We start from the raw sequence: 19300 nt of genomic DNA on the forward strand, positions 1-19300 counted from the left end.
TACACGGGTTCTCACACAAGGCTCAAAAGTGTAGTATCCAGGTGCCTAATCAAGAATGGAAGGGGAACAAGTGGTGCAGGAATGGTGGGGGGCAAATAACTTGACCAAGGATAATCTGTAGGTCAGTGGCAGTGTTGGGACTAGAAGCCAAGTCTTTATATGCCTAAAGGGGGGCCATAGCCATTAGGTAACTGATTCTAGCTTGCATTAAATGGAGTTGCTCCTGATTTACCTTGGCATAATCAAGACTCCCACCCTTGGTTTTGATGACCATGGAGTTTGCCCAGCAACTCTGTTGTGCCCTGCATGGGTCATGCCTGCAGGTAACAAATCTCCCTGCACTGTTTGAAGCCATCAGATGACAAGACCTCAAGATCACTGCTAGACACAAGGGCCATCCTCTGCTTGCAGGATGCACAGCACCATGTTGCCAAAAGGGTCTGTGCTTGTGTGCCCCAACGAAGGGCAAACATCTGCCCACAAACTGAATATGAGGCTGAGGGAACTGGGCTTATTTCATCTAGAGAAGAGAAGACTGAGAGGGGATTTAATAGCAGCCTTCAACTACCTGAAACGGGAATTTGAAAGAGGATGGAGCTGGACTTTTTTAGTGGTGGCAGATGACAGAACAAGGAGCAATGGGCTCAAGCTGCAGCAAGGGAAGTTGAAGTTAGATATTAGGAAAAACTTTCTCACTAGGAGGGTAGTAAAACACTGGAACAGGTTACCCAGAGAGGTGGTGGACTCTCCATCCTTGGAGGTTTTTAAGACCCGACTAGGCAAAGCCTTGGCTGGGATGATCTAGTTGGAGCTGGTCCTGCTTTGAGCAGGGGGTTGGACTAGATGTGACCTCCTGAGGTCCCTTCAACCCTCATTTTCTATGACTATGAGTCTATGCCATTTGATCCCTGTTGAGCCTCCTGCCCTTTAAGGTTTCCTTCCCTTGTTTGTGACCTAGCGTGATGATATGACTACCCAAAGCCATTCTGTTAACATCCAAGGATCTAAGGTGGGCATCTTGTGTGTCTGGTAGGTCTGGAATGTAACCTGCTAACCAAAAGGGCTTGGTCCTAAACCCTTCCAGTCAAAACAGCCAGGTCCCGGTTCCTTGGTGCCTAGACAGAACATGAAATAAAAGGCCAATACCTCCTTGGGAATCCAGATTCTTGAGCCCAGCCGCTGCTAGGACATGGATTTGGGACACCATTTGTGGATAGCCACACATTCTGCTCCAGCAGGTGTGAGGAGGCTCATCCAAGGTCAGCTCTCTGCAAAGGAGATCAATGGCAATTAAATCTTCACTGTTACCAAGCCCAGAGTTCATGGGCCTTGAGCTTCTCTCTCACGTTGGCACACCATCGCTCTGTGGTCAGAGGCAGATCCCAAGATTTTTCAGGACATCTTTGGGGTTGGACGTGAGGCATCTCGGTTCCTGACACTGGGTCACCAGTGAAAGGAAGACGATGCAAACCCCCGCTATGGGTTTGGTGACCGAAAAGTTAATCCTGTTGAGTGGTGGGGAAAACCAGGCAGGGGGCTGGGGCTCCACACCACTTGCAGTGTGGGAGGGAGCCCCATTTTAGCAGCAAGCTCTACCCCATTTCCCCAGTTACTGCTTTTATCTGGTCCTCATCCCCAGAGCACACAAGCGCCTAATCTCTTTTAGTATGTGTCCTCTGAAGAACCCAGAACGAGGAGATAGGAAAATTCATGAGCTGTTTCTAAAGACAGGGACCTGGATCACTGATGGTCAAAGTGAGCCGCCCCAGGAGATACAGAGAGTCTGTGGCAGAGCAGGGATTGAACCTGGGTATCCTGGGTCCCAGGCTGTAATCAATGGATCACCCTTCCCTTCACCACTAACTTCACCTCGGTTTAGATACCAGGTCTTTAACCCATTAGATCACCCAGATACCCGTCATCAACAACCAGCAGCTCCTCAAGTGGTTTGTGAGGAGGCTTTGCTCTGGGGGTTGCTGGCTACCCCTCCCTGCCTATCTGCTACATGTGTCAGGGAGTTTTTAAGCTTTCCTCAAAGGCCAATGCCTTGGCTGGGATGGTGTAGTTGGGGCTGGTCCTGCTTTGAGCAGGGGGTTGGACTAGATGTGACCTCCTGAGGTCCCTTCCTACCCTCATTTTCCCTACTTGAATGCTAGCTGCAGCCAAGGCTGGGGATTGTGACTGGGTGTGCCAATGCTCCCGCTGGGATTTAAATCCGGCGGTTCCTGGCTAGAGCGTCTTGTCCTTTTATTCAGGGTCAGAACGACACCACATTTAGGGTCAGGAAGGAATTTTCCCCCCATGATCAGATCCGTACAGACTATGGGGGTTTGGGCATAGCCCTTTACCTGGGATCTCTTGAACATATATTAACAAGCTTTTATAGAAGCAGGACTTTGGCTGCCGGGGTTCCTCTGCATTACCTGGGGCAGGCTAGGGTGTTATGTCTGTTGGCTCAGGGTACTCTCATGTAGTATTTAGATTATGGATTGTACAGGATGGTTTGGATAGGGCTGATCCTGCCTAGCTTAGGGCCCTACTTCTCTACGTTAAAGGTGCCCAATCACCAGGTGCCAGGCACCTACACCATTTCAGCCCAGAGGCTGGCACCACCAGCTGCTGTGGAGAAGGGGGGAAGGCTCCTCACCGGCAGTCTGAAGGCACATCTGTGAAGATCCTGAGCAGGAACTCCCCTTCGTGGCCGGGGTCGAAGGTGGTTGGGATGATGACGTAGCGGCCCTCCTTCAGGTCTGTCCGCAGGAACACGCTCCGGGAGTTGATGAAGATTGAGCTGGCCACTTTCTGCTGCAGCATGTGCATCCGGTAGCTCCGGTTCAGCTCCACCTGGGCAGAGATCACAGCAGGGTGCGCAGACCCCGGGTGTATGAGAGCGCTTGTCATGATGCATTTGGTGACTGTGTTTGCAGGGGACGAAAGCCCTGATGCGTGGCTCTAAAAGCAAGAGTCTTTAGGGCTTGAGCTACAAGCTGGCTCCATGAGCTTAATGGCAGCAGCAGGCTCATGAACCTCTGTATACAGTGCAGTCACTAAAGGGAGACCAAGCATCACACAAGGATTAGTACAGGGTATATACACACACTCACACATGTGGAGGGGGCTGCAGTGTGCCTTTTCTATTGGCAGGGGCAATCTCTCTGCTTTGGGGGTGTTAGTGTGTATGTGTGTTACTCCGCTTTTCCGCTAGCTCTCCTAACCCATCCTACTTCAATGGAGCTAACAAATGGAGCTCCTAATTTCTTAGACGGCAAGGTAGATATGTACCTTTATAGACGAACTAAATAAGAGATATATACAGAGCACAGCCTTTCATGAAGCCAAGCTCACTTCATCAGATGTTACGAAAGGAAGTGCAGAAAACAGGGTACAGCTACTCCTTGCTTAACGTCGTAGTTAGGTTCCTGAAAATGCGACTTTAAGCAAAGTGATGTTAAGCAAATCCAATTTCCCCATAAGAATGAATGTAAATAGGGAGGTTAGTATCCAGGGAAATTTTTTTCGCCAGGCAAAAGACATTATATACAGCCCCCTTCCCCTGATGCACGCTCAGGGAGAGAAGCGAGAGGCAGAGGGCTGACTCCCCGCTGCCGTGCGCACTCCCAGGGGGCAGGGGGGACCTGAGCCCCCCAGATCTGTACCCAGGGCAGACACATGCTGTGGGCTCCCACCCTGCTTCACTCCTCCGGGGCCTCTGCAGCCCTGTGGGCATGACCCGGCGTGGCTGGGGACAGCGGGACCATGCAAGGATATCCACGCCACTGCGAGCTCCCCCCCCCGCTGCCCTGGCGATGCACCCCCTGCTCATGCTGCTGTTTTGAGGGGCACAGCCCTGCACCACTGCCCTCACTGCAGCCCTGCGCGCAGGAGGCGCATTGCCAGGGCAAGCATCTGGCAAGGAGATCCCCATATGGCTCTGCTTTTGCCTGCCATGCTGGGTCTTGCTCACCACGCTGTGGGGGAGCAAAGCAAGGCAGAGCTGGCAGCAGCCACAGCTCTGCCTACAGGGCCCTCAATCCCCGTCTCCCCCCACACTTCCCTGCAGCTGCTCTGCAGGCTGCCTGGGGCCATGCGCATGTACATACATGCACGTGGTGGCCCTATCTCACTGCCTGTCTCTCAAGCCGGCGGCGGCCAAACAATGTTATAATGAAACACTGCCCAACTTTAAACAAGTATGTTCCCTAATACATCAGCGACGTAATAACGAAAGTACGTTAACCGGGACGATGTTAAGTGAGGAGTACCTGTATAGGAAGGAGGGAGAAATCAGAATGCAAAAGGCAGGGGGAAGGGGAGAGGGAGAGATAGCAAGAGGGGGCAATGCTGGGAAAGAAAAGCGAATGAACAATAAGGGGGTCACAAAAGCTAGTCCAGGTAATAAGATAAGTATCCACAGTGCCTGTTTAAATCAGACTTAACAGGGGGAAGCTCTCAGAGCCATCAGCCCCCCACTTCTAATCCCTTTAACCAGAGGCAGTCATAATCCAGGCCTGGGGCCCTAATACTGCAACCTACCTTATGGATATCAAACCCGATGGCCAAGTTCTCTCCTTTGCCCTCCTTGCGGCTTGTCCGTTTTGGCTTCTGCTGGATGGAGATAAGCACTTCGTCTTCTGCCTTCTTCACGTCAAACACGTACTAGAAAAAACAACACAGCCCAGAACGGGGATGGTGAGAGGCTTTCTGATCCCAGGGGCAACACTGATGGCACAAAGCAGCGGGCTGGGAAAGGCTGAGCCCTACTGAGGGTCACCACAGCTTGTTCCCTGCTGGAGATAACCTGGGTTTGAATCCAGCAAGTGGATGTTTCTTCAGCAGACTGAGGTCTGGTCTACCCTGCAAGGGCTTGCAGAAATAGGATGTGGAAAGGTCACCCCTCCCCTACTACCACAGCTATGCCACTTTGCAGACAGAAGGAGGCTCCTGCTGTCTTACCTAACGTCCAGAAGAAATGTGTAATTATGGTACCAGATAACCCTTTTTGCTGTCCTACAATGCATCTCCATTCGGGGTGCTCTGCTGGCCTACCTCCAGGGGCACAGGTCTAAGGGGCAGCCACTCTGTAATGTAGACAGGCCCTAAATTAGTGGGACTTGCTTCTATGTGACATCCCAGTACTGTTTGGGGAAAGCCGGCAGCTGGAGAAGCAGGGGATGGTGGCGGGGAAAAGCCGTACAAAATTCATCTAGGCCCTGTAGTGCCTGAAAACCCCACCGTCTTTAATGAACTTATCCCCCCATGAGATAAGGGAGAGCTGTTTCCTGAAGAGGCAGTGATGTTCAGAGACTGAGATCATGCAGGAAAGCTACAGCCCAGCAGGGACCTGGTGCCCAGGTCTCTCAAATGTGAGGCTAAAGCTGCACCTGCTAATCCATCCTTCTGCTCCCTGCCCAAGGGCTGTGCCTGTGTTAATTTGGGATGGAGACACCATGCCAAATCCTCATTGCTAGCTCCAAACAGAGCTTGCAGCACAGTAACAACAGCTGAAGAGATGCCACTGGAGGCCACGAAACTCTGATTGAAGCCCTATCTGGCTGTTTTGTTAGACAAAACCTTCCCATTGCGTCTGGCAGCCATTTCAGCCTTCAATCTCCTGGACGGAGCAGGCTCCTATAACCCTTTGAGGTCCAAAGGTGACCTCCAGCAGGCCTCCCCAGCTCCCTGGCTCCGTACCTGGGGGTTCTGCAGGAAGGTGTCCTTGTGATTGATGCAGCCCCCGCTACGGTTCTTCAAGGGGTCGTCGTGTCTAGTCCAGGCCCCCTGCAGCACCGACTCTTCCCAGGTCTTGTGGATGCTCAGGTATGACGTATTTATGAGCCGGCACTTGATGATGTCAGTGTAGTATCTGCAGAAATCTTCAAACGTCATCCTACGACAGGAGTGAGAATGGGGCCCTGAGTCGTATGGGTTAGGTCAGCTGTGATACAGAGGCTGCCTCAAGTAGCTGAGGGTCTACAGCAAAACTATTACTGGTAGGAGCAATGAGAACTACCCTCTAGCTCAGGACTCTCCAACTTCTGAGTGGCTGCAGGCACATGCTGCACAGGCTTCCTGGGGTCCCCACCATGGGACCCCTGAACCTCCCTGCTACACATGGCCCATGGACAATGCTCTAGACAGCCCTGCTCTAGCTCTAGTGGTTGAGCCTGGCAGCTTTGGAAACAAAGGAACAGGGATCTCGTCCCGGTTTCCCATGCTTACGTACATTATCTACCCCCTGTATTATATACAGGGCACATGCATAACCAGCTCTGCTGACCCTCTCAGAAGGCTCTGAACCGAGGGCACTAAAGATGGGGGTCTCCAAAGAGCTAAAAGGAGTTAGTTAAACAGCCAAATCCCCAAAGGACAATGAGCTGAAAACCTTGTTTCCAGCTCAGATGCTATAGGGCAGTGGTTCTCAACCTCATGAGACTGGAGGCCCCCTTGAAAACATCAGCTCTTGGTTTTCATTCATTTTTTTTGACTAGGGAAAAATAAAAGAGCAATTCTTCTGTTGCAAATTGCTTGGGAGGACCACAATAGGGCAGAATGCTTTTAACACTATACATTTCTATGGGAAAACTGGGTTCAACCTTTAAATCATGCTCGCACACCCAACAGTGCTAATACTGGTGTGGCACCCTGGCTGAGAATCACTGCGCTAGAGTGAGTCAAAGACGCACACTGTCGAGATGAAGGCCTGACACGGTCCCTTGGAGCTATAAATCTGACTTGTCACTGGTGTCTGTAAAGCCTGGATGATTTTCCAGTCTCCCTTTGCTAGGTGTGGTGGATTCACTCCAGTTCAGTGGGAACTGGGTGGAAGTAACTTCTTACCCTGTCTTGTCCTTCACCATGTACAAAGCCCAATGGGGGGACTCACCAAAATTCTCCATCATCTTCCACCGTCATCCCCATCTTCTCCCTCTCGCTTTTGCTCACTTTTTTCCACTCTTCAGAGCTGTGGAGGGGAAGGGGACTGTTAATGTGAGTTTAAAAGGGTACACATGGGCTGGGGTTCCAGTGGTCAGCAGCCTGTATAGTACATGCTGGTGCATGGTAAGAGGTAGACCTAGGCCTATGAAAAGCTAAGCCTATTAGTGCATCCCAGGTGACAGAGAGCTGCCCTGGCAGGGCACAGAGGGGAATCTCAGGATGGCAGAAGGCTAGTGCAGCCTGGCTAGTGGCCATGGCACTGTCGGCAGCGAGGGGTGGCACCACCGCTGGCACTTTTTGCAAGGGTGCACTGCCAATCTCAGGGGGTGCATATGCACCAGCGTGCACCCGCTATGTGTCGCCAATGACCCAGTGCCTCTGAGGAAGGCTTAAAAAAAAACCCTGACACATGTAGCAGCAGGAGAGAGAAAAAGATCCCTCCCAGCCCCTTGTGGCAACCAGCTCAGCCCAGAAGCCTGGGAAATGCTAAGGAAATCCTATACCTAGATCAACCCCAATCAGTGACTGTCCAACCTCTTCCTGAACACCTCCGTGATGGAGAGTCCACAACCTCCCTAGGCACCTACTGCACTACCTCGCTCTTCTAACTGTTTAGTTCAGACTAGTGCTGCTGGCTAGGTCAGCTGCCAAGGATGAGGCTAACGATAAGAGGGCTCAGAGCTCACATTTCCCTCCACCCCTGTGTCTTGAACTCGGCTGGGTTTGCTGGTTGCGTCTCATGGAGGCTACCCACTCAGCCAGCTGTGGCAGAGGAGCTTGTAAATTCAAGCTGGGTACTATAGGATGACCTGGTAGAGCCCTGGCTGCAGCCTCAGCAGCATAAAGTTGTCAGGAAGCTGGTGGCAGAGAAAGACTCCCTGTGACTGCCATCTCCATACCATTAACTCCCAGAGGCCCCAGGAAGGGTGTCAGGGCTCGGGGAGTGATGGAGCTGGCTCACGGTTCTCCATCTGACCCCCCAAACAGAACTGGGGCCTTCTGGGGTGTCATAAGCCAAGTTCAGCTCGGGACCATTTGGCTGGTCCATCACTGAAGGGCTTAACCCTGACTTAACCCTCTCCTTTCCACTCCCTCGTCACTTATAAACTGGCTGAAGATCTGACCCAGGCCTTGATGGACTAGACATGGTCTGAGAGGCTCCTGGTGTAGGAATAAGCTCTTCCCAATCCCATTGCAAACCGCTACTACAGCCACGAAGAGGTCTACAGCAGTGGACCACTGGATAAACTGAACGTAATGTTGCTGGCTGAAATATTGCATAGCACCAGAAACAGTTTCCACTATCAAAAGACAACAAGTTTCCCAAAGTTTGTCAGTAAAGGCCCATCTCATCCACCTGCCAAGCCTCTTGTCTCACCACAGGCCCCACAAACATAAAGGACTTTGGCTAAGACTTGTCAGGGGTTGGGGAACCCCCACCTGTCCTAGGAAAGCTCACAGTCGCCTCCATGCAGCGTGGCTACAATCTTACTCACGTATCGCTCCACGGGCCGGTCCACTCCCGCTCCCCCCAGGGATTCCTCATACGGATCATGTCCAGCTTCTCCGATTTGAAGAAGGACAGCAAGCCATGGCCCAGACGCACCTTCCGCACATCCGTCACCGCGTAAGCATGGCCCTTCACCAGGCCACAGTCCAGGCGAGCTTCCATGTCAGCTGCTGAGGTCGCCTGACCAGGGGAAGACACGGTCAAGGGAAAAACAAAAATGATCAGGACTTTGCACACTAGAAAGGTTATTTTTCTCTCTGTCATGACCTGGATCTACCCTGGAGATCTTCAAAAGGAGACTGGACGCACACCTTGTTGAGGTTTTTGACCCCAGCAGTCTTTCCTGCCTAGAGCAGGGGGGCTGGACCCAACGATCTCATGAGGTCCCTTCCAGCCCTAAACTTCGGTGAATCTGTGACAGAAAACCAGGCCACTATAAAGTCCAAGGTGGTTATATCTGGTCTGGCATGATAGTCATCATCACTAGCTCATCACCACTGGGGAGAGATTATGTTACCTGCAGTATTTGAGTTAGGTGGCTGGGGCACTACCAGGATTGCTGCTAACTAGGCTTTGTGGCCTGATGGGGCCAAGACTGGATGAATGGTGGAGGCTAAAACACTCTCATGCTTCAGGACAGGGCTGGGGTCAACTGGCTGGATGGGGTAAGGGCATCATGAATGGCAACTTTGGGCCATGCAAGAGGACGCTCTTGATGCAGAAGGCGAATGCACACTCAGAGCTGCCAGTTCACCCCAGTTCATGGACTGAGTGCAAGCCGCTCTCATTCATTCACTGTCATATCACCAGCTTTCCCCATGGGGCTGCCAGGCTGTTTGTGTAGGGGCATCCTGGAGCCCTCCGGCACCCGCACACAGGACAAATGCTGACTCTTTGGGGATGGGCAGTCTGGGCTCCCTGTCCCTTGTCAGGGCGTGATTGTGGTCTCATGGAAGCCAATGCCAGCCGATTCCCAGCCTCTGCATAGGACAAGCCCTTGCCATGGGTCCCAAGCACACGGGTGTTGGCCGTCTCCCATCCAGCAGCGTTCAGGCCAACACAAAGCACAAGACGAGAGTTTCCAGATGATAGCGAGGGTCTGAATTCGCTCTCCAAGCTGAATGGCAACTTGCTGCACCTGAGACCCCTGTGCCAGCACTGCCCCTGGCATAAGGTGCTGCTCATGGGGGTAAGGGGCGGCCCACCAAAGCTGCCTACATGGTGTGGGCCACCAACACCATGCCCTGCACTTGCACCATGCCCTGCACATGCCACCAGATCTCCATGATCCCTAAACACCAGTGAATCTCCAGAAGGTCGCAGCTGCCTGCCAAGAGGCCTTTGTCCTCCCTCTGGGCCCTGCATCACCAGGATCTCCCAGGCCAGGGCTGCCTCCCTGGGGGCCCCTCCACAAAGGGGTTCCTGCAGTGCAAAGAGGACCATAGGGGCTGCCATAACATCACCTTGCTGCTTTCCTACATCTAGAGCAGGCTGTGCATGTGTGTCCCTGTGTGCATGTACCCACATGGGATTTTCTCTATCCTAAACTCTGGTCCTCTTTCTTCTTCACCCTCCACGGACAGATACCAGCCCCATGGGAGATGAGCCCCCTATGGCAGCCCAGGTAGGGGAGTGCCACTGAAGTAGCTGAAGGCCCCCCATGTGTGCATATGGCAGATGAGGTTGCTGCCCCGCTGCGTTCAGCAAGCGCTGACACCTCCAGAGGAGGGAAGAAGGGAGACGGTAGGATGTCCGGTAGGGAATGACGTAACAGATAAATGCTGGGCACCGGGCTGGCTTCCCCAATGAACAGTATCAGACAGTAACCAAATTGGACAGTGAAGAGCTGACTTTTGAGGGACTGCAGCATCAGGCTCATATTTGGTCTACTGAGATTGCAAGCTCTTGGGAACAGGAACCCTCTTTCCATGTCGTGCATTCGGCGCCCAGCACGAGACCCAGACCCTGAACCGAGACCTCTCGCCTGGTCTGCAGTGCAATCACCGACACCCTCCATTCCTTACTTTGATGGAGCAGCTGATGAGCCCTCCCCGATTGTGCACCTTGAGCACACGCTCGAAGAGGAGGTTGCGCTTGGCTTCATCGTTGATGTAGTCCCCTTCGGTCAGGTCGATGGGCTCCGAGATGCCACCTGTAAAATCTACCAGTGCGTCGGCTGTGTTGCCTCCATCAAGGGCCTCGTAACAGCCCGACAACCTGAGGGGAGGAAGCAGGGAAGGAGAAAAGGAGGTGGCCTGAAATCACACAAAGCTCACAGCAGGAGCAAGGAGAGGCCCAACAGTGTCGCTATAAACTGGGTTCTTCCAGGTTTATAGACTTGCTTGGCATAGCAAGCAGGCTGGAGAAGTGACTTTTTGCTGTGACTCTCTTCCTCCCTCCCTTTTACCCCAGGTCTAACTAAAAGACAGATCCCGACCAAAAACCACATGCCCATAACTAACAAAGCTGAGCCAACTCTTCACCAAAGGCTTCACCCCCATCCACCGGTTCAGCTGCTTTGAGCCTGTAGACACTTTTCAGGATGTGGATTGTCTCTTTCCATGGTTGCCTCAGCCAGGCATAGTGGGACTCTGATCCCAGTGGGACTTTTGAGTGATACCATAATACAATAACAGTCTTTAAGAACCACCAGCCACCCTGGAGCTTCACTGAAAACTCCAAGCAAAACTTTCCTGAAGTTCAGACAAGTTTGGTGACTGTCCCTTGCCCTGTAGTTTTGAATAAATGGGATCTAGAGATAAGGCTGAAGTACTGTTCCCACTCCGTGTCCAGCTCAAGGGGAAATGACAAGCGCAGGAGGTCTCACAACATATTTGAATGTTTGCAGGACCTGCAAAGCAGTTAAACTTTCTGGTCCCCATCTGAACAGCTGCCCTAGGCAAGTGTCTTCTCTTGTTGAACATTTCTAGTGAATTAATACCAATGCAAGACAGAGGTGTCTGTGGCATAGGAGTGGAGTCAGGAGGTCAGTTCTATCCACAGATGTTTTGGAAACCAAACAACTCAAACCAGTGTGAACTATGGTTGCTCAGAGCCTTTGCGAACCAAGAAAATGCTACAGAGGCTCAGGTGTGCAAATTCAAAGATATGGACCTTGATCTCTTGAAGCTCTCTTCATTTTGCAAACAGGGAAGTATAAGGTTTTTATATATATTTTTGCCATGGTTACATTAGTTAGGCCCTTGGAGATTTGTGATGTGGTTATTATTTTTACTATTGGCAAGTACAACCCAGCAGCTCCTCCAACATCTTCCATTCCAGTGAGTTCTCCTCCTCTTGCACGCTGGTGACGACCGGAGTGGAAGTTGTAGGTGCTTCCCCCAAACAGCAGGTGGTTTTGTGTGGGTAGGTCTTCCTACATCCCAGGCTCTGCTATAAGCATAGTGCCAAGTGCCATAAAACCACAAGAAGAAATGCAAAAATCTAAAACGCTTGGTTCAAAGATGATACCTTTTATTAGACCAACTGGGAAACTGCAAAAAAAAAATCTAGATTTCTGCATTTCTTGTCTCAGACCAACACGGCTACCAACTACATCCCATAAACCCACAAAGCACTATGGGCTGTCATGCAAAGAACACGGGAAGACACTGGACCTTCCCAGCACCAGAGCAGTACTCTAACTACTATTACCACTGCCTCCAATAGGGGTAAACACAGGGAGCACCCACCACTGCTACCAGTCAGTCCCCGGGGTTACAGCCACCCGTGTACCTACTTGGCATAGGCCTTTTCCACCAGTGCACACCAGAACTCGTTCTTGGAGTTGGAGTGGCAATAGATGAGCTGGTTGTGAAGCGTCGGTAGACGGTCGTCGATCACCACATCCAGCCACTCGCCGAAGCGCCAGAACTGGAAGTGGAAAATCCCGGCGTAGCTCTCGGGCTTCTCGGGATTCCACTCCTGCTCCTTCCAGTCCGGGATGACCTGAGGGGTCAAGGGATGGGACAATCTGGTTACCTGCCTGTTATGGAAAAGCAATTCTTTGCTCCACCGTGTTAAGTGTGAAATGGATCTCATTGCAAATGGGGGAGCAGGAGAGTGGGGGTCTCTGAATAGTCCACCTAGCCCAGGATCCCTTCTCAGCTCCTCGCCAAGGCTGAATGTGAACACACGAGGGTGGAGCTGCCTGCAAACAGGCTCAACAGGGGCTGCGGCGGGTTCTTATAGCAAGGGTTTGTTACAACAAAGTTTTGGCCCTGACTTCGGTGCGATGCCACCAGAGTCAGTGCAGATTTACACTGGTGGAAGAGAGGAGAATTAGGCCCCCCGGCACCTGAATCCTATTTATTTACAGCATTATCTGGAAGGGCCCTGGAGCCACCCACTTAGCAGTATAATGTGCAATGCTGATGAGCCCTAAATAATGATGTCAGTCTGATTAGGCCACAAGGACGAGAGGCATGGGGGGTCTTGGTGATAAGCACAGCCTCCACAGAGCAGCTCCACAGCTACTGCAGAGCTTGGGAAGGTGCCGGAGCTGATAGGAAAATGGCTCGAAGAATCATTAGCTTGATTAGTGGAACATCAAGAGCATTATACAGGAGAGACAATCGTTACCACCCGTGGAGTGATGAACAAGGAACCATTACATCGAATGACTTCCTCAGCTGCCTGATTACAGGGGTATAGGTTGTCGCCATTCAGGAAGAGCGCACACCAACTGCAGATGCGTCCTCAGCCTGATGAAGGGTGTTTATACCCAAAAGCTTGCAAAGAAGAATTTTTCCAACTATTTGAGTTGGTCTAATAAAAGATACCAGGTTTACCCAAATAACCTTGTCGGCTGCCTGAGGAAGTAATGCCCCTGATGCCGCGCTGCGGAGCAGGAATCAAAGCAGGCTGCTTCTATTCTGGACAGAAAATCAGCTTCCCTGCTTAAAGGGTGCACCGCACTTTTGGGAGACTGATTTTTTGGGGAAAGGTGTGTGTGGTATGCTAGTAAATACGGCGCCCTCTCTTCAGAACTCCTCATGTTTTCCACGGTGGCAGCAGAGGCCATCCAAACGTTGGTGTTAAGTGTTCATGGGAGTGGAGAGACACCTTGAGATATTAATGAGGCCATCAGTATGACAGTGCATCAGCTTAACTTGATCTCAGAATGAGACCTGATCGATACAGACTGCACGACGGGAACACTGAGAACCGGGTGCTCTCAGGAGCGCGGTACTTTCCAGGAGTGGCTTCTGCTAATAAAGATGCCTCTTTCTCCTTCTGGGAAGCTGCCAGCAAAGGATCAGATAGCACTGAGCAAAATCCCCCCATGAGTCTCTCCTGACTGCAGGCTGTGCTAATAAATTACCGTGGCATTAATCAACACACTATTAATGCAGGCCCTGGGAACTGGTCAAAAGCTTAGCACGGATGGCTTTTCATGGCAGAGAGCAGCCGACCACGGCAAGCGGATGTGTTAGCTCTGACACCTGCCTAATGTAAGTGCTGTAAGGAAACATCAAGGTTGGACACCTCCGTTTCCACCTCTTCGGCCTAAAATACTAGTGAAAATATTCAGCACCATGAAGTCAACAGCAGCTTCATGGCATTGGGAGCAAGGCTGGGGACTCAGAGACCAGGAGGAACTTGGCCAGCTTTCCCAAGCAGCCTTCTCAATGTGCCTTGTCCCCAAGCAGCCTTCCCAATGTGCCTTGTCCCTGCCTTGTCCTGCTCCGGGGATCATAGCTCGGGGGATCATTTACACCTGTGCAAAGCAGAAGGGGAAATCCTGCTAGCTAGACCCCTCCACTCACCACTTGCCTGCTTTGTTCCTGACGCCACATGGGCAGGGGGATGGCAGGGCAGGGGAGCTGAGGGTGACGGGTGTGCGGGGGGAGAACTGCGTTGTGATCAGGGTATCACCAGCAAAGCGCTGGGATGGAAAGTCAGTAGGACGCAGGCAGCTTGGGGGGATCTGGGGAGCCCAGGCCTGCAGTGCTGCGGTGTCTGCACTTGAAGGGATCCCTGCTGCATTGCTGCCGTTGCTCTCCGACGCGCCGAGGCGTCGTGTCGGCAATGCTCAGCGTGCCAGCACCTCCGTGTATGTCCCGGCTCTCCAGTGCTGCCCTCGAATAGACACTCCCCTCCTCTCGGCTCCAACCTGCCATACTCCCCAACCCAGCCAGCCATACTCCCCTTACTCCATCTCAGCCTCACCCACTTGTGACCCTGTTTCCCCACTTTCTACACCTCATATGCCTAGTATATCATCCTACTGCACAGCCCCCATTTCAGATCCCCCTCCCCAGCTTACTCCAACTTTGGACAGCTTCCATGAGACATTACGGGAGTCAATGTGGTGTGTACCTGGAGGCTGGGGGACAGGTGGACCTAGAGGGAGCAGAGACCAGAGGCAGACAGGGAGGCCTTTGCCCCTGCAGAGCTTTGGCACTGAAGCAGCGGCTGGGATCCTTGCGGCCCTTCTGTCATTACAGCGCGACACAGAGGGATTTGAGGACAAATCCCAGAGCAGCCTTAGCTGTGGAGTTGCTACAAACACCTCCAGCATCCAGGGTTAAGACTTGCTTAGTAACCAGGGCAGCCAGCAGTGCCCTGACACACACACACAGTGTGCAGGGAGGGCTGTGGGCACACACACAGCTGGGGTCCAGCTGGTAAACGTGGAGGCATACCTCAAGTCATTTGCTACAGGAAGGTGGGCTGGAAGAGACGCAAGACGGCTAGAGAAACGTAGTGGGAATGGTATGGGCAAGGCCTGCTGGGCCCTGCTTGGTTATCTGCAAGCAAGCTGAGGAAGTACGGGCTGGGTGAATGGACTGTAAGGTGGATAGAAAGCTAGCTGGATCATCAGGCTCAGAGGGTAGTAATCAATGGCTCGATGTCTAGTTGGCAGCTGGCATCAAGTGGCGTGCCCCAGGGCTCTGGTTCAATATCTTCATTAACAATTTGGAAGATGGGATGGAGTGCACCCCCAGCAAGTTCATGGATAACATCAAGCTGGGGGGAGTAGTAGATACACTGGAGGGTAGGGCTAGGATTCAGAGTGACCTAGATAAATTGGAGGATTGGGCCAAAAGAAATCTCATGAGGTTCAACAAGGACAAGTGCAAAGTCCTGCACTTTGGAGGGAGCAATCCCATGCACCAGGACAGGCTGGGGGTGACTGGCTGGGCAGCAGCTCTGCAGAAAAGGACCTGGGGGGACAATGGACAATAAGATGGGTATGAGCCAGCAGTGTGCTCTTGTTGCCAAGAAGGCTAATGGCATCCTGGGCTGCATTGGTAGGAGCACTGCAGGCAGATCAAGGGAAGTGATTCTTCTGCTCTTTTCAGTACTGGTGAGGCCACATCTGGAGTCCTGTGTCCAGTTTTGGGCCCTCCACTACAGAGAGGATATGGACAAGTTGGAGAGAGTCAAGTGGAGGGCAATGAAGATGGTTCAGGGGCTGGGGCACAGGACTTATGAGGAAAGTCTGGGGGAGCTAGGCTTATTTGGCCTAGAGAAGAGAAGACTGAGTGGGAATTTGACAGCAGCCTGTAACTACCTGCAGGGCGGGTCAATAGAGGATGGAGCTGGGCTGTTCTCAGTGGTGGCAGATAACTGAACAAGGAGCAATGGGCTCAAGCCACAGCAAGGGAGGTTTAGGTTGGATATTAGGAAAAACTAGGAGAGTGGTAAAGCACTGCAATGGGCTACCTAGAGAGGTGGTGGAATATCCAGCCTTGGAGGTTTTTAAGGTCTGGCTAGACAAAGCCTTGCCGGGGATGATCTAGTTGGGGATGGTCCTGCTTCAAGCAGTGGGCTGGACTAGATGCAACCTCCTGAGGTCCCTCCCAACCCTAATTTTCTATGATTTTATAATTTGACCTACCCCTCAACCCACACCCTGGAGCTCAGGGTCACCTGGGCCAACATATGCATCACCTGGGCCAACTTATGCATCACTGACCTGCCATTCACCCTGGGACAGCCCCTCTATTCTCACCGTGACTTTGGCACAGTCAGAGAAGAGGCTGCTTTGGAGAGTTCACCCAGGAACCATGGGAATTAGCGAGTGCTGTGTGAACAAATCAGGTAAGTCACCTCCCCAGTCCCGGCTCTTTGGCTTATGGGGCTCCCAAATCCTGGAGACGTGACCCTCCGTTTAGGATCAAGATTCCCAGCAGAAGGCGTGGGGTAAGTATAGCAGGGATGTCATCAATGCGAGTCCCCAGACCTGATCTTCAATGTGATCTTTTCCCACCCTCCCCGTTTAAAAAATTACCAATTAGGAGACAAGACATCTGTGACCCTGGAGAAATGATTCTGTGTGGAAGGAGGAATAACAGGATGTAATTTCCTACCAGCAGGTGAGGAGCAGGGCTCTCCCACGGGGAGCCCACAGCTCTGACGGGGAGGCCTATCATGCGAGATCTGGGGAGAGTACGGGTGAAACCCTCCTCTGCAGAGGATTTGGACAAGGTCAAGGCCTTGCACGTGGCCAGACCCTCAGCTTGCATAAACTGACACACCTAGGCACTCACAAACACATACACTCACACACCAAAAAGGCCTAAACATCCAAATAAGCATCCTACACAGGGGCCAGCACCCTTTTTCAGGCTGCGGGCTGGTATAACTCAGCTCCAATCCAACATGGACCGCATATCTCCGATGGTGCATCAGTGGCAGGGGGGGGCTTTCCTCACCTCCCACCCCAGGGCCAGGCAGCTGGGAGCTGGAAGCCGTGCCCAGGCTGCAGCCAGGGAGTAGGGGACTGGGGGGAGTGATGGCAGTGCAGATGCAGCTCCCAGCTGCCTGGCTCTGGTGTGGACTCATGGAAAGACCCTGGCACTAATGCACTGCTGAAACCACTCGACCTATGTTGGGCTGGGAGAAGCACCGGTGGTGCGGGTGCAGCTGGAAGCTGGCCAGCCCCAGTGTAGCTCCTTGCTGCCTGGCACGAACATGAGCACAGGAGCGGGCATAGGCAAAGCTCCCCAGCTCTGCTAGCAGGACCCAGTGGCTCCGCGGGCCAGACGTGGCCCATGGGCTGTGTGTTGCCAACCCCTGCTCTACACGATATGTTTACAAACTTTGTGATTTATTAGAGGGAGCCGGGAGGGGGGGGAAAAAATCACCTAGAAAAATACTTGTGGGTTGAAACACATGGTGGCTTCTCCTTTATTGTGTATATGCTATGGGCGTTTTAAACAGAGACATTGGGTCAATGGTAGACACACACAGTCTCCACTGCAGAGGATCCATAAGGACAAGGCTTTTATATTGCACTGCACACACATGCACACCCAGCAGCGTGGAAGTCAATGAAGGAACAGCAGAGTACCCGTACAGAGCTGTGACCAGAGCATCAGTGACCAAGGCTTTGTAGTGGCTAGGGTGAGGAGGACAGGGTGAGGGTGACACTAGACACGTAGTGGGTTTCTATTAGAAACTCACATAAAACATAGCCCAGGGCTCCAGGACTAATCATGGGAGGCTCCTCTTCCTGTCGATTGGGTGCACCCTTGCACAAGAGCCTGGCTGTGGACAGAGACAGGTGAGATGCAGAGCGGGAGACGAATGCAGGCTGCCACCAAATTCTGCAGCAGCACAGGGGTGACCGTGGACATGCTCCTGGTGGGACCAGTCTGCCTCCCAGCACTGTGGGGAATGCAGCTCTTTGCAGCCCAGGACAGATGCGGTATCCCCAGCTTGCCTACCTCTCCAGCATGTTTCTGCCCCAAACCGCTGCCAAGAAATCCAGTGCTTCCTGCTCCACTTGCTTCCACCATCGTCTGGCACAAAGTCCCAACCTCACTTTTGACAAAGGGGCGAACTCTTCCCCCTCCTTTACAGTGCAACTTTCCTATATCAGAGGAACCGTGAGTGATGAGGATGAAGCGGAGGTGGGTTTGTCACCACCGAGACCCTTCCGAGGTCTTGGTTTGCATGCAGAGTATATAGCTTTAGAACAGCTCCTAATGCTGTGTCCTCCAAACACTTGCTCTCAGGTGCACCTTGATTGAGGACCAGGGGACCAGCAATAACGATCCTTAGCACTTCCCTAGACTTCCTGCACTTTTTGACAAAGGAGGGTAACATAGCACCACCTCCAATTTACAGATGAGGCAAACTGAGGCACAGAGCAGCCCACTGACAGCAGTATAGCCAGGAAAACCATGATCAACTGACTTCCAGCCCTGCAGCCTTCCCTCTAGACCATGCAGCTTCTGTGCACACCCAGGACAAAGCTCTGTGCCTAGTTTAAGTGTTAGCAGGGGACTCTTTGGGACAGAAGAAGTGCCTTAGCCTATGGCTTGAAACATCCTGTCCAAAGTCACAGAACTGTACACCAGGTTATTGATTAATATAGCTCTCTGTGCTTTCATATACCTGTACTGTACATGCATGTATTCTACAAAGGGGGAGCACTGAAAAAGACTCACACCTGGGCTTGGCCTATAAAGGGTTATATATGTTCAGAAAACCCCTTGCTTCTGCTCTTAGAGTTTCTCCAGCTCTGGATGCTGCGGTGGATTGATTTTCCAAGTGATTTCAGCTAGGAAAATCCCCAGGCAGTAACAGTGCTCTGCTTGTGTCCCAGTAATGCAAAGGCAGAGAGAGGTGCTGGCTGCTTGCAGGGAAGAGATGAGCCACTGAGATTAACAGCAGGCTAAATCCTCAAGTTCTCGCCCAGGGTTGGACCAGTGGGTCTGCAGGAGGCACAGCTGTCCTGGGGCTCAGGGTGCATTCATTTCATGGGTGATAGGAGACTCCTTTTGAGCCTGATGTTCAGAGAGGCAGAGCCCTGCAGCTCCAGCGGAAGGCAAAGCAAACCCTGCAGATGTTTCACGGGACTCAGGGAGGCATCTCGGAGAATAGTGTCCCCCCCCCCCC

At 52.3% G+C, this 19300-nt stretch overlaps 1 protein-coding gene across 1 annotated transcript in view; it reads right to left on the minus strand.

Annotated features, from left to right (window-relative positions):
* Positions 1 to 19300, minus strand: part of CAPN5 (calpain 5) — a 92730-nt gene that overhangs the window by 5985 nt on the left and 67445 nt on the right. The window contains exons 5-12 of the mRNA XM_025202059.1: positions 12186 to 12394; positions 10471 to 10663; positions 8433 to 8626; positions 6884 to 6961; positions 5692 to 5887; positions 4534 to 4656; positions 2648 to 2844; positions 1147 to 1268 (exon numbers count right to left, since the gene is read on the minus strand). Of these exons, the coding sequence (XP_025057844.1) occupies positions 1147 to 1268; positions 2648 to 2844; positions 4534 to 4656; positions 5692 to 5887; positions 6884 to 6961; positions 8433 to 8626; positions 10471 to 10663; positions 12186 to 12394 (1312 nt within the window). The remainder of the gene's footprint in view (positions 1 to 1146; positions 1269 to 2647; positions 2845 to 4533; positions 4657 to 5691; positions 5888 to 6883; positions 6962 to 8432; positions 8627 to 10470; positions 10664 to 12185; positions 12395 to 19300) is intronic.

This window comes from Alligator sinensis, unplaced genomic scaffold (genome assembly GCF_000455745.1).
Source record: "Alligator sinensis unplaced genomic scaffold, ASM45574v1 scaffold1008_1, whole genome shotgun sequence".
Lineage (NCBI taxonomy): Eukaryota > Metazoa > Chordata > Crocodylia > Alligatoridae > Alligator > Alligator sinensis.